The sequence below is a fragment of the Spea bombifrons genome, chromosome 3, assembly GCF_027358695.1.
Source record: "Spea bombifrons isolate aSpeBom1 chromosome 3, aSpeBom1.2.pri, whole genome shotgun sequence".
NCBI classification, from domain to species: Eukaryota; Metazoa; Chordata; class Amphibia; order Anura; family Pelobatidae; genus Spea; species Spea bombifrons.
The window spans coordinates 94,449,103-94,465,408 of NC_071089.1; the positions used below are offsets into that span (position 1 = coordinate 94,449,103).

Below are 16,306 nucleotides of genomic sequence, written 5' to 3' on the forward strand. Positions count from 1 at the left end.
TATAGTATAGGGGTGTGTAAAACACACATTGTTTTCTTACTCCACAGCTGTGTCTAGTGCTCTCCAACAGGCATGATCTAGGACCATCAAGACCATCCCTCGTTTTGAGCCTCCCACAAACTCTATAGCTTCAAATATTCCTGGGCAACTAGTAATCTACACAAATCATAAATAACAATGATTCCCTTTCAAATGTTTGTCCTCACGCATGGTACACTCATTGAATTGACCACACGAGGGGCAAAAATAGTAAGTGAGGTGCTATCGAGTACCATCCCACCATACATTTGTCTGGCGTATCCTATTTGTTTTTCTTTTTATCTAATGTTTCAAAGGCTTTTGCCTTGTATATCAAACCTATTCAGTTGTATATCACTTCAGAATATACTGACACTGTATTAATAATGATAGCAATATCACAAAGACTTTGGGAAAGCAAACACTTTATGATGATCTGCACTTAGTGGAATGTTTTATTTTGTTAGTATCTACACAGTGACTTGTAAGATGCATTCACATTGTTTTACTGTGCACTTTTATTCCCCGAAACCTTTATATTACTTTCAAAACAGAACCACGACCGCAAGAGCAAGGGGTGAGAACACATAATTACTAGGTATGCCAAATATAAATGGACAAATCTACTAGGCATTCACTAGTTAATCATTTGTACAGTGTACAGCACTGGTGATGCCATGAGGGGCCAGTGGAACTGACATCTATTTCTATAAGGGAAGGCATGACCATAAGTACCGGTTCTCACCAACTTTGCAGATACCAACATGTATTTCCAGTACATTTTACAATGTGTTTACATCATATGCAGCATGTGTAAACATTATGTTCAATACGTGTATTACGTTGGTGCAAGTTCTGTTAAAACGTTGTATAAAAACAAAACAAAAAAAACAAGCATATCATACATGCAATAATGTTTTAAATACACACAAGGAATTGGCTCAGAACCCTGTTAAATAATACTGATGTATTGATTTACACATACAGATGTAAAGAATAATACAATGTGATATATGCAGCATACTTTGTAATTCCCGCACTGTATATGATATAGAGAATTTTAGATCTAAGTTATGTGAACCAAAAACAGCTTATGCTCTAGGCCAAACGGCATAAGAGCCAGTATTTACACAGAATAACTCTTCCTGCTTTCTAAACGGATATATATTGTGACAATAAAAAAAAAAGGCATAAAATGATCACAAATATGTTTACCAGCCATTATGGATCAGAAAACATGATCAGAAAAATTGTGTAATACACAATGAAATACTATACAATAAAATCAATCTCAATAAATATGTTCAGTAGATGAAAGCTATGTACATATAATATGTGATAAAATAATATATACTTACAGCAGACTCTTAAACCTTAATATATATATATATATATAAATGTAAATTTACTTTAATTTGTTGTATTAATTATTTTATATGAAGATGCCTGATTTCATATTTGTCCTCTAGAGACATACCATTTGTTTAACAGGTGCTCTATCCAAAGCCCAGACACCTAGACACTTCATTTATCTATGAAAATCGTTTTCAGTCTAGTATATATATATATATATATATATATACCATCATCATAAACGGTTATATTAATGGATATCCAAAGCAATGTTATTTTGCAAATCTTCACTATTTAGAATACATAGGATAGGCTTTTTTTTCCATGGCCATTTCATTTTTGTCAAATGCACCTACGCTAATATAAGAGGGATATTCAAAACCTTTGCTAGCCAGGCTGAGCATCATATAAACTGAAGTTCAGCAACAGATGAAGTTGAGAACTTGCCCTCACTGGAGCTATCATCTGCTGTGTCTCCTCAGGACACATGATTCCGATTAAAAAAACATCGAGATTTCATTGTCTTGAAAAAGTGCTGAAACCTTGCTAAAAGTAGTTCCCTAAAATGATCTCCCATTAGAAAATAGAATACCGGATTTATCACGCTATTTAAGAATGCCAAGGGCCTTGATATGATGTATATTGCATTAATGGTGATTTTAGAACATTGACTCAACACCCAGAAGTCTGATCGTGATGCAATTCTTAAATTTCTCATTACGTGGTAAGGTGTGAAGAGTACTGAAAATACTATTACAGCCAAAGCAACCAATGTGAGTGGTTTTTCAAGAGAATAAGATGTCATAATATGTTCATTCCTATTTCTCAGAAAATGAACAAGCTTAATGTAAAAGTAACACATGATGCACAATGGAATAAGGAATCCAGTAACAGTCAGGCAGAGGCTATAGATAAGACTTTCTGAGGCCACCCCAGAGCTCCCATAGCTAAGACATAGTTTGCTTTGGTCCAATTCTATGAAAATCAGAATTGGTGAAATTTCAAGTATCACTACAATCCAAATGGCAATAGATATAATAATCGCTGTGCTTCTCTTCTGCATCCAGTGTTCTTTGAAAGGGAATTTCATCAGCATGTATCGGTCAATGCTGATAAAGGTAAGGAAAAGGATACTGGTGTAGAGGTTTGCATGAAGTAGGTACCTGTTGCCTTGACACAAAATGCTTCCATACCTCCAGATTTCATGGGCATAGCTTTCAACCAAAAGTGGAAGAGTACAGAGAAATGCAAAATCTGACAAGCAAAGGTTAAACAGGTAGATACTTCCACTTGTCCAGTGTTTCATACAGAAGATATATCCAAACATTACAATCCCGTTACCAAGGATGCCAAGGGCAAATTCTATGGAATACATGGTAGACAAATAATATTTTTCAAGCAGGTTATCGACTGGAGGACAATTGGAACTTTGGTTCACGTCCTGTGAAAAAGAGAAAATAAATGTAATGTTAGTTTAGTAGGGGCTAAACAAAAGATTTTTGACAAAGTTTTTATTCATTCACAAATGTAACTTTCTTCCCTAGTTTTCATATGTGATTTAATTCATTCTCTGCTTTTTATTTATGCAACTTACCATTCATCCATACTTGTATTTGTAATTTTCTATCTTATCTCTTATCTCTTTTTTATGATAACATGCATACATTTTATACACACGCTACCTTTCCTAAAACCCCTATCATACCCCCGTTGTTTACGTCCTTAGTTGTGCTTATCACATTGTTTCTGTTATATGGTCTGGTTACATTCTATGATTCTCTCTTGCATTCTTTTTACCTACCCCTCTTTTATCTATCAACATCCCTTTCTTTCCACCATCCTGGTGCCTGTCCTTTCCTTGTTTTGTATCTCATTTGTACCTCAAACAAACCAGAATGGGCTCCTTTGTCTCTTGGTAAATATATAGCGAAACAGAACACAAAAAGAAAGAGGCACCATAGTTTTTATCACCCCAGTAATGCAAATGTCTATCTCCTAACGCTCAAACTGGTTGTTCTAGTAAATGATTATGTCCTATTCATCACCTGCATTTACTATGAGAAAAAATGCAGGGGAGGGACACATAAAGAGGCACTCTATTGCATTTTCTCTCTAGACTATCCAAAAACTGTGTCACTGACCCCTTCTTTGTAATATACAGAAATATACACTTAGGGTAATATAGAGAAGTACCTGCAGAAAGTACAGATAGGTACAGATCACAAATCTGTTCCAGTATGGATACCTGGACCGCATAGAACTTCTGCTGGTAGAGTTGTGTCAGAGAGTAATCTTACTACTAGTTGAGTGATGTCCTTGGTACTATTCAGTACCTTTCAGGGTCAACGTAATTACAGAGTAAAATGTTGGATAACATACTGTACGTTTCCAGAATATGCAATGTGTCTTCTGTTATTCTTGAAGGTCTTAAAAAGGGTGGTAGTGGAACAGCCTCCCAGCAGAAGGAACCCATCGAATTTAAATTGGCATGGGTTGGCATATGAATATTCTGAAACTAAAATACCAATGAAAGGAGTAAGGTTTGAAATTGGGCAGATTTCTGGATTCTTATCGGCGGTAAATATCTATGTTTCTGTTACCTTCTCTAATGATGCTGTAAAAGTAACAATATTTATTTACACCCCCATATTGTTGTTACAACGCATCTCTTCCCAAGCAATACATTTTGTAACAACCATTAGAAAAAAAATATAGTTTTTAATGAAGTCACAATAACTAAATATATTATGTTTCTCGGAGAAAGAAGCATTTCTCATAAATTGAACATGAGGTGGAAAAGTGAATTCTGTACAATTTGTAATTTTACTTCAATAAGTAAGGGGTGCTAGACCTATCTCTGAATGTTTTCTTTTTTCAGAAGGCATTTTAAATTGAGTCTGTATGTACCATGGAAGTGAATATAGAATATATTAGTTATATAGTATATTTAGTATACTGTCAATGTTCTCTTTAAAATAAATTAGTTACATAAACTTTTTTTTAAAATAATGATGCTGGCAAGTAGCAATTATGGTATACATGGTAAGCATTTAGTTTAAGCATATCAGACATAAACATGCAACATCAAAAGAATAATATATTAAATTGGTGCACTTACATACTAATATTAAGCAGCCAAGAAAGTATTGAAAGGAAAAAATCAATACTCCAATTAATTGGCAGATTACTGGATCAGTGGTTTTTGAAGCTGTTTATTTAGTGTTTATTTAACCCCTTAATGACAAAGCCCGTACATGTACGGGCTCAAAATGTATTGTTTTCAATGGTTTTAGGGACCGCCCATTGTCCTTAAGGGGTTAAATTAATTCATAAATGCTTTCAATATCTGCTACATAATTATTCGCATTATAAAAATACTTACCATGTTAGTGAATCAGCTCCTGGATCCTATAACTGCCAGTTCTACTGTGTGCTCTGTATCTGCCAGGTCTATGACTTCACTATATATATATCAGGGCAGAGCAGATCATAGACTCATTTGCATATCTTGAGTAATGCTAGTTAATAATTCAAGCATAAGCAATAAGCAGTGAAGCCAAAGTCATATTGTGGTTAGAAACCCCAAAGAAGAAATATTGTAGGAAATATTTGTTTACCAATGACATGTAATTTTAGGTAGATTCATTTTAGGAAAGAGAGGTAATTCACAGTACATTAGCAGTTCCATTATAATCTGTCATTTTTTTTCTACACTTTCATCATTTCCTGGATTCAGAGTAATAAAACACCTACGAAAATATGCTCAATCTAAAAATTGGGTTTTCTTAAAGAGACCATGTTATTAGGACCTTGTAAAATGAGGGCAGTATCCAGCCCTTTTTATGAGGACCACAGCATGTCAGGTCTTAAATAATATTAAATTGTAATCAATCAAGTAGCATTTTATCTAACTGTTGATTGTATAGGTACTGTATTTGCTCGATTATAAGACAAGTTTTTTTCAGAGCAAATGCTCTGAAATATACCCCTCCTCTTATAATCGAGATCGTCTTATAGCCATACCTCAAATGAGGTCTGATTATGAGACTAAGATCCAGATCCCCCCCAGTGCTGCAGGGGACCTGCTGCCCCCACCAGACACCAGGGAGTCAGAAGCACTGGTAAGTCTGGGGGGGGGTGTTGTATGGGTGCCCCATGATATGCCTTTTAACCCCCTGTATGCCACTCTGCCTCCAGAAATGCCTTATACCCCCTTATATGCCACTCTGTCCCATGATATGCCTTTTAACCCCCCCAACTTACCAGATTCTTTATTGGGGAAAAGCAAGTTGATAAAAGTTCAGGAAAGTAGTCAGCAATGCAGGGGTTAATGAGGAGAAACAAAGACCAAACATACTTTCAGCAGTGATGAGGTTAAAGAGCAAGTCTAAAGACCACTATTGCTTGCCACTGAAATAGTTCTGATAAGGAAGGTAGGGGATCTGGATCACAGAAACATCTGACTGCTGCAATTTCATTAAGTGTACACTGAAAAAAAGCCCTGCTTGTCCCTTTTATACAGTGCTTGATTATCGATCTGCCCCTTGCATCATGTCATCTTCATGAGCCTTACCATGTCTCTGCTGCAATGGTGCTGGTGATGATCCCAATTTTCTCGTTTTTGGGCAAAATGTTCCAGGGAATGTTCCAGCTGCCTGCTGCAGCCTGAGTAAGTGGGTACTCTGGGGATAAGCTCCGCTAGTAACCCTGACAACAATATACTAGACTAAAAGTTTTCACAACCATCAGGGTGATTTTCAGGTCTTTAATATTGGATTTAATACTGGGCAAGCATTTTCTTGACCCCCCCAGGCTCCCTAGGATGCAATCAAGCCTTTCACCCCCCCCCCAAAAAAAAGGACTTGCCTGACTGACACAGATTAGGAGGAGACTGTCGCAGTCAGTGCGGTCTTTCCTTATTCTGACCCTAGCATCACTCCACAAATGAATGGTGCAGGTCAGGGGAATGACCCGAAACAGACATGCAAGTCGAGACCAGGGCTTGCCTTAGGTGTTTAGGCACCCTGTGCAGGCAGCCTTCATCACCCCCAGAGTCCTCCCTTGTGTAGATTAGGCATAGTTCAAATAAACATGTGAAAACACAGCATGGCAGGTATGGATCCACTGAATAAGACATACAAACCCTGTATTTGCAGGTATAGAGTAAATAAATTGCACATGAAAACATAACAATGTAGGTATAAAGCAACGTAATAACACACAAACCCAGCCTTGCAGATAGAGATAAACTAAAAATCACATATAAACTCAGTATTGACTATAGATCAAATAAATAATGCATGAAAATCCTAAATTGCATAACAATCCTAAATTGCGTAACATAGATTACAGGTCACACACCTCCAAGGCTATCCCTGGCCCCCGGAAACTAGATTGCACACATAAGACTTGCACCAACACCTAGATTGCATCTAGATTTGCTATCTTTGTCTCCAAACAGCATGTCTGTGCAATGTTTGTCTCAAAATAGCTTGTCTTTGCACCCAAACAGCCTATTTGTGCCATATTTGCCTCAAACAGCTTGCCTGTGACATCTTTGCCCCAAACAACCTGCCTGTGCCATGTTTGCCCCACACTTACACATTCACATCCATGCTATCAAACACTTATACACATATATTCACACTGCAGGAGGGAGTATGAATGTATATGTACCTACCTATCTATCTACCTCACTTGCAGATTTATTTACCACACTCACACATTGTTCGAGCAACTTCTTTTTTGCTGCCCAGGGAAAGCAGTAACATATCAGTGTCCCATAACGTAGCTTGACCCTGCTGATTTCCTGCTTTGGCTGGACAGTACAAGAGAGGTTGCTGGCACAGTGTGCGAGCAACACAGAGGTAAGGTGTGTGCCCCTGTATAAGTGCTATGGGCTCCCCAAGAATGACTGGGCCTGGGGCAGCTGCCCCTGTTGCCCCACGTTAAAGATGGCCCTGGGTGACATATCTGATTTACTGTGTGCATCGAACACGGTATGTTGGCAAAACTATACAGGCATAGAGAATAATATTTTGGCACATGTTAATTACATGCCCACATAGCAAGTAAAAATAGACAATATCACAACAGTGAGCCACAAAATGATTAATTGGCTGGCATCAAATCAGCAAAAACAGAGATGAGAGTCTGCATAGATACAATATTTTTGGTATTTTAAGTTAGAAGCCTGCATATTTGATCATAAGTTTAATATAAGTTGCACGATCCTTAGTTTTAGCATCAGGCTGATCCATTTGTTATGTTATGGTTTAATTTCTGTAAACTCTACTTAGCTTTTGTCAGTGTTCATGATTAAACTAAATATATATGACAACTTTATATGTTGTGGTTTATATGCTTATAAGCTATGTTTCATGCTTCTGCATTGGTAGGGTTTCCAATTGTGTAACCACCTAATGGGTGGTCCTGAGTTGGTGTTAACTTATCCCTTTTACGGTACATTACTCGTTATTAGAAAATCTACATATAAGGTTAATTATGAGAAGGTACATTAGAGAATAAATAAATAAATACATTTCATACATTTAATTATTGATTGTTCTTAAATCTTAATCGTTGCCTTTTCTTTCTAATTGTCCTGTTAGGTTCAGGTTCCTCTATTGAACAATGTTAAACGTCTTTATATGCTGAAATAATCACATCTCCCCTCTCCTAATATATAATTAGTGTGTTTGATCATTGTTAATCATAGATATACTTATGAAGTATTATGTGTATTGAAAGCCTTCTCCATGAAAAGGTTGTTCTAATTATTGTTTTCTTCATTAATATTGTTAATCATTAATTAATGTTCATGACTAATATGCATGTAATTTGTCTTGTTCAAACCTGTAGGAGGCACATTAAATGGGATATAATTTGACAGGATTCATAGACATGTCCAGAGCCCTGCAGAGCCAGTCCTAGGGGATGGCAGACAGGAGGCCTTATTACTGTTTACTGAAGTATATTGTTAACTATTTCCTAGAATAAGGCTGTGAGTTTCGTCATTTTAAGGGAAACAGAGACAGCTGTGATTCATGTAGATGTAAGGGAGAAGAGGGAATATTACAGTGTCTGAACAGCCATGGCAGATGTTTATAATTTGATATAGTGGCCAGGTCCTGACCATGAACTATGTCACTTTAGTGCATTGTCTGAATATCTGTGTCAGATCTTAGAGCTGATAATCAGGCCAAGGGGTGATATACAAGTGAATATTTTTCCTGGGCCAACATATTTTTCCTGGGCCAACTTATCAATATTGTAAGGGTAATGTAGTTGCTTACACGGATTATTAGACCTATGAATATCGACCAAAAATATTTCCGCCAAATTTTTGGTTTTGTTTTTTAATTTGTTTCTGCCCTTTCAGTTGGTATGAAAATTGGAGGACACTTTACGTTCAGAAACAAAATATGTCACATGCCCTCATTCACTCTATTATGCTCTTTCACACTCTCACACTCTCGCTCATTCTTTCTCACACTCTTCCAATGGGGGAGTGTGCCTGTAAGCAGATGAAGAAAAGGATACAATGAGCTGCGGATGAAGAAAGAAGACAGAAAAACAAGATGACCCAAGAGAAGAAGTGGAGCTGTGCAGCAATGAGACAGGGACAAGAAACTGGTCAGCAGAGAAGGTAGGGAGACATTCAGAGAGAGCGTGAGAGAGATTCAATGAGAATGTGAGATAACATGAATGAGAATTGTGTGAGAGAGAGTGAGAGAACATGAGAAAGCTTTGGACAATTTTGATTAACTGAGTAGCAGCAATAAAGGACTGTGCAGTTACTGGCAGACACACACATCTACCTAGCTTTCTTCGACATACAGCAAAAATGGCAAAATTGCTCCGGACCTTGAGGTACCAAAAACTCCTGGGACTGTATTTTTTGATGTCCATTTACTTTGAGAAACTTTTGGTTCTGTGGTTGCCATAAAACATGGCAAGGTCTTTTTTGAGGCATTCCCATGTACCTTTTTTGTTTTACCATTGGTCCTATTCCTTTGTTTTGTTTTTCTCCTGCCTTCTTACTGAAGGCACAAGGCCTCTTTGACCCTGTTTCCCATTATACTTCCCTCCTGTTTTTTCTTTCTCTTATCAGGAATATTTATCCTTTCCTTAGCTTTAATGTTTCCTGTTCAATTCCTGTGTATCTCTATAGCTAACCGGCTTGATGTGTGAATACCAGGCCCCCATGTGCTATTTGGGACATCAATAAAGTCAGTCAGTTCAATTTAGCCCAATCAAATCATATATTTTAGAAAACTGGAACCTCAGACTTTTTCAAATGCTATTACGTTTCTAGCACTCTTTCCATGAACTAATTCTACTACCAGTCTTTGTCAAACTTTGTGGTAGTTATTCTTTTGAAGTTTTTTTTCCCTCCACACACATTGTACTTCAGGTATGAATTTGCAGCTCCTGGTATACATCACTGTCAAAAACCACCCCAATATGTGTTCAGCAACATCTCCTGAGTACAGTGATACTACCCATGCATAGGTTTGCCTGGTTGTTTGGGGGTAAAGGGCCACATTTGGGAGCATTGAACTTTGACATTTGATTATCCATCAAATGGAGCCCCTGACCTTTTTGTGTTGCTGAATACCTCTATACCAAGGCACTTCAGCAACCCTGGCTGATCGTTGATCACCTTCTAAGTATTTCTTAGTTTAACCTGGGGATCCATGTATAAAGTGGATTTAGAGGAAAATTCTACCCAGAATTTATACCCAAAAATTCTACCCAGAATCCCTTGCATGGTAGGATTTCTGTGGGGAAAGCAAGTCTTAAGGCCAGCATAGTTGTGGCCCAAAGCCCCAGCCTCTTGATTGATCAGTGATGGCGCCTGACCAGGATTGCCCAATCAGAGAATAGGAAGCCAGGGCACTCACTTCCTTCTGCCTTCTGATTGGCTGATGAAGTAACCTGGCTAGGTGCAACCAATCAGGCATTGGCAACCCCAATCAGAGGGTTTTTAAGCGTCATTTTCAGCCCTTGTTTATTGTGACATTCTTTTTCTTGGATAAATTCAAGTGTTGTGGTTTCCATAGGATGTGTATGTTTTTCTTTTTTTCTTAAAAAAAACTAATATAATGAAGTAATAATGTGCTTTTGTTAAAAAAAATACAAAACAGAACTAATATTTATTATTATTAGATATGTTTTTAGTTGCTTTTCTGTAAAATCTGGCATCAGTTCCCATACAGTGTCTCCTCTCTTGCTCCGCCCAGGAACAAAACGGAGTCACGTGATGTCACTTCCCTTGTTCCTGGGTGGAGCTAGAGAAGAGACGATGTGAGGGAGCAACTCGAGGGCAGCCTTGCAGGACTGCACAGAAAATTTGCAGTTCAGGTAAGGAGGTGGGCGTGATTGGCGGGAATGACAACAAATGTGGTGGGAGCGGGCAGGATTGGGCAAAAAAATCAGCAGGAACAGAATTAAAAAAGCAGTCCCGTGTAGGGCTCTAGTGCAGGGGACCAGGATCCCCCTCTCTCCTCATACCGCGCAGATGTCGACCGGCTGCACCCATGTCTTGGGAATTTATTCTTTCTTGCCCTATATGGATAGGCGGAGCCATCTCTTCTGCTAGGAAAAGAAATACTCAGGTAAAAATGTAATGTTTCCTCCCAGGATATACAACTGAAAAAATTGAATTTTAGGTATTTTTTCTTGTGCTGTTATATTTGTGTGTATTTGAAATTTTAATTTTGTAGCATGTACTAAGCGCAAGTTACTGCTCCTGTTTAAATTACTGAAACATGATTCTAAAGTGACCCAAGACAGAATGATCAAGATAAAGAGCAGATAATCTGGGTAAACATTCACAAAGGATATTAATTGTACCAAACATTAATCCGTGATCAAACATTAATGTGTTTATAATGTATCCCACTGATTTGCTTGTTTGCTAAGAGACGGTTGGAAGTTGCATTGTGCGTAATAACAGAACATGAATAATCTTGGTGACTTTATATCAATACCAGGTGTATTTTACATTTGCTTTTTCATTATTACACAAGTGCTGAAGATAAGTGCTGTCAGTCAGGGCTGGACTGGGAATTAAAACCACCCCTGGAAAAAACCCTGCATTTTAATGTAGATTTGAAAAACTTGATAGTCATGAATGAAAACATATACCGGATTTGCTCGATTATAAGACGAGGTTTTTTTCAGAGCAAATGCTCTGAAAAATACCCCTCGTCTTCTAATCGGGGTCGTCTTCTAATCAGACCTCAAATAGAGGTCTGATTAGGAGACTAAGATCCAGATCCCCCGCACCGCTGCAGGGGACCTGGATCCTCCTGTCTCACCCCCCCCCCATCATACACACACTTACCGGTGCTTCCTGCTGTATTGCCGGGGCAGCGGGTTGACGTCTACGGGGGAACTCTGATCTCTGACAGCCGGGAAAAGTATACGCGACGGACGCATACAAACCCCCGCTGCCAACTCCACCTCCTTCCGGCTGCAGCTGAAGGCGACGTCAACCCGCTGCCCCGGCTGGAAGCACCGGTAAGAGAGGGCTGAGAGGGGAGAGAGGGGGAAGGGGGTGAGAGAGGGGGGGAGAGAGAGAGAGAGAGAGAGTGTGTGTGTGTTAGTTAAATGGGGGTATAGGGTGTGTGTGCGTGTGTTAAATGGGGGCATAGGGCATTTCTGGAGTGGCGTTAAGGGGGCATTTAATAGAGCACTCTGCCTCCTGAAATGCCTTATACCTCCCTATATGCCACTCTGCCCCATAATATGCCTTTTAACCCCCTAAATGCCAAAGTGGCATATAGGGGTATAAGGCATTTCTGGAGGCAGAGTGCTCTATACAATGCCTTTTAACTCCCTTAATGCCACTCTGCCTCCTGGAATGCCTTATACCTCCCTATATGCCACTCTGCACCATAATATGCATTTTAACCCCCTAAATGCCAGAATGGGATATAGGGGTATAAGGCATCTCTGGAGGCAGAGTGGCACATAGGGGGTCAAAAGGCATATCATGGGGCACAGTGGCATATAGAGGGTTAAAATGCATATCATGGGCCACAGTGCCATATTGGTGTGGCAAGCCTGGGGGCAGATGTGCGTAACTGGGGGGCAGGTTGGAAAATACAAGGAAATAAAAACAAAAAAAATATTTTTCTCAATCATAGCTTTTATTAAAAAAATAGTTTACACGAATTAACATTTACTGGTAAAACTTTTTTCCTTTGGGATCGTCTTATATTCAGGCTTTTTCTTTTTTTCCTAAGTTAATATTCAGATTTTGGGGGGTCGTCTTATAATCAGGGTCGTCTTATAATCGAGCAAATACGGTAGTTCCTAATATCGCTGTATCGCTGTGGGACATGACATCATCAGTAAACTTGTAGCTCTCCTGAAAAAAAAATAGAGCAAGGGGGGATGTGTGTAAACTGAATGGATTATCGGAGAGTGTGAATGTCTGTATGTGTATATATGTGTAAGTAATGCATATTGTTAGAGTGGCTGTATGTGTGGTTTCAGATGTTTAGATGTGTGTGTGAGTGTTTATGTGTGTTTAAGTGTATGGTGTTTGATGGGGTTGTGTGTGTGTATGTGTAAAGCATTAGTGGGTATGTATGTATGTATGTTTATGGTGTTGGAGTGGCTGTAGGTGTGTATGTGCTAGTGAAGAGCTACCCCTGACATCATACCCCTAACATCCTAATCCATTCCAATACCCAACCACAATCTTTATCCCTCACTCACCAGATTCATACAACAATCATCATATACCTCCACACCATAATTTCCCTCTCCCTAATATAACTTCTCATCATCTCTGTACCCATCCTTCATTTCCCATCATGTTAATGCCGTTTCCTTTAGCACACTCCTCTTCATATTCATACAACATTCAACAATAATTTTCATTAATTCATACAATTTAGCACAGGGACACAATTAGAAACCACAGACCCAGTGCAAAAATTGCCACGGGCCTCCGACAACACAATCAACATGTCCAACAGTTCCACCTTTGCCCCCAAAACGGCTTATCAGTGCCATCTTTGTTAAACAGCTTGCCTGTGCCATTGTTGCCCCCTCAAATATGTACACATACACACACTTCATTTTAACATACATTTTTAACATACATACATGCTTAGATTCTCTTTCTCGTCCGCTTACCTCACCCTCCCAATGGAGGTAGGAATGCAGCGGTCTTCAAGTCTGTTCTTCCTTCATCTGCCAGTCAGCGCTGTGCCGGAAATGACTGGCATATGAAGAGTGGGAGTAAGTATACCCGTGGCCGCCAGGACAAAATCAATTTTAATATGTGTTTTTGCTTCCATTGACTAGTCTTTATTTTAGTTTTCCACAAACCACCTTTAACAATAACGACACTTATTTACTACAACCTTTTTGTTGTAATGGAAAGATCGAAGATAAAGATCAGAACATAATAATTGATCAATTTACAAATACATCTGTACTTGTTTTAATATTGTTTCCTTTTTTGTATAAGCACTCTCTATTAACTACAATTAAATCCATTACGTTTTTGTTCTTTCAATTGAACTGGTAGCTTTAGAAAATGCTTTAGCTGATAATCTTTAAATTATCAGCATAACGTGGTTTTATGATTAGTTGACACAGTGAATGACATAGGTAGCTAAGGCTTAATTAGTGACTGTTTAGTATTAGCCAAGACTCTAACCACTGAAATTGAGTGATAGCTATATTGGGCAAATGCAAATTAATACAGGGCCAATTTGTTAAAATTCAGTGCTCTCTACCCAATGCCTGTCTTCTACACAGTCCCGTCTGGAAGCTTGGAGACAATGGACCTGCAGCAGGGGGACTGCTACGCAGAGGCACCCTAGTGTGCCCCTGCTATTAGTTGCTGCTGAATCTGTTCCTGTAGTTTTGTTTTGACTCTCTTGCAACTTTGTACCATGCTGACCTGATCTGTGTACTGGCTACCCTTACTCATTTAGTGTACTGCACCAGGCATTGGTACCTGTTCTACATATCTGACCTAGGCCCTGTGGTACCTGTCCTGGCATTTCCTACACAGGTTTCCAGTGACTCCTGCAGTGCTTTGCTGCCCATACTCAGAGCCTATTTATATCTCCCTATATCTGAGCCTCCTTACTGTTGGGATCACAAACTTCCTTTCCGCCTATCTTAGGGTTCAACCCATTGCTAGAGGTTTCATAACATCATTGTTCCGCAACGGCTGCACACAGACCTGCAAGTCTGTGACACAGCGGCAAGACTGGAGGCAAAGGTGTAATTAGAAACCACAGGTCCCCAACTTAAAGGGTCCCGCAATGCCATCTTTGCCCTCCTAAACAGCCTGTGCTGTATTTTGTGCCCAAACAACTCATCAGTGCCCCTAACATTTTGGACATTTTGTGATTTGATATTTTTGCCCCAAACAGCTTATGAGTGCCCTCAAATAGCCCGACTGTACCATCTTTGCCCCTAACAGCCTGAATGTGCCCCTGCTTACACCACTTACTTTCAGAAGTGGGGTGTCTCTCTTCCTCCGTGCTTTGTGCAGACTGATTCATTATCAGAGAGACACAGCATGCAGAGAGTGTGAGAGATCATCTGATCAGATGATCTCTACATCCTCTGTGCCCTTAAGTGCAGGTTTTGCCCGCACATAGCAGTTTTAAAGGGGCAGATAAGTGGTCACAGGGGTGAGGTCTGTGCAATGTAGCACCCCCCTGATGAGTGGCACCTGGGACGGACCACCCCACCAGTATGCCACTGTTTCCAGGACAGCACTTCTGCATACATTACATGTATAGTATTGTCAGGGTCCACAGAGAACCCCCCCTAAGCAGTCACTCACCTGAGTACCCGCTGACTGCGGGTACCAGCTCCCACGCCGTCGCTCTCACCGCCATCACCGCTCCTGCCACGATGCCGGTCTCAGAGAGTGCGTGCACCCCCACCTCTCCCTATTCACTCCTTAATGGAGAAGGCGGGGAACGTGCACCACCGTCACCACGTACAGGGGGCGAGGCGACCCTGTGTGGTAGATTTAAAAATGAACACTGAGAATCATTCAGTGCTCAGTTATTGTGCCGTACAAAGCTATTCCTGTTATTGACCCTCTAGCTATTGTTACAGATTACGCTTTTGTCTCCAATCCTAACCCTCTGGCTATTGTTACCAATTATGCTGCTGTCTCCAATCCTGACCCTCTAGCTATTGTTACCGATTACGCTGCTGCCTCCAATTCTGACCCTCTGGCTATTGTTACCAATTACGTTGCTATGTCCAATCTTGACCCTTTGGCTTGATTTAGGACTTCGCTGTGTTTCCTGCATATCGGGTTCCTCACCTTGATCCTGACAAGTATTCTCCTCTTGTATAACAATTTTGCATCTCTATCATTTGCCTGTCTTAAATGGGGCCTATACTAATTATTATACTTTGGATTTGTATGAATATGGCAGCCCTTCCGGTTACAAACTCTGCCCAATCCTCCAATTGGGCAGAGGACGTCACCGAAAATGCCATCATTTTGCCCAAGCTTGAACTCAGAGCAATATGGTGCCACTTTCTGTGACGTCCTCCAGGTTATATCTTCGGAGATGCAGATGGAGATAGAAGATAGCAGATTAAAGATAGAAGAAAGAAGAGAAGAGGGGAAAAAAAGAAGATATAGAAGAAGATGCGGGAGTGGTCGGCAGAAGCAGACGTGGTCAGCAGAGAAGGTGAACGAGAATGTGAGTAATTGTGAGAGAGTGAATGCGAGCACCTGCAACAAATTTCCCAAATTAAAAATGCCCCCAATTTTCCACTGAACCAAATAGGTGGGGAACGAAATTTGTTGCCTGAAGAAAAATGAACCGAAAAATGTGTCTGAATCGTTTTGGGCTCTTTGCACATGTATTTATTACAGTATATTAAGGCCAAATAATGGATACTTGGCAAAATCTTATGAAAA

At 39.7% G+C, this 16,306-nt stretch overlaps 1 protein-coding gene across 1 annotated transcript; it reads right to left on the reverse strand.

Moving 5' to 3' along the window:
• Positions 1 to 1,849: 1,849 nt before the first annotated feature.
• Positions 1,850 to 15,257, reverse strand: SUCNR1 (succinate receptor 1). The gene is made up of 3 exons (XM_053460398.1): positions 15,203 to 15,257; positions 3,756 to 3,886; positions 1,850 to 2,812 (listed from the first exon to the last, which is right to left on the reverse strand). The coding sequence occupies exons 1-3, from the start codon at positions 15,255 to 15,257 to the stop codon at positions 1,850 to 1,852; spliced, it is 1,149 nt and encodes a 382-aa protein (XP_053316373.1).
• Between the last annotated feature and the right edge of the window lie 1,049 nt (positions 15,258 to 16,306).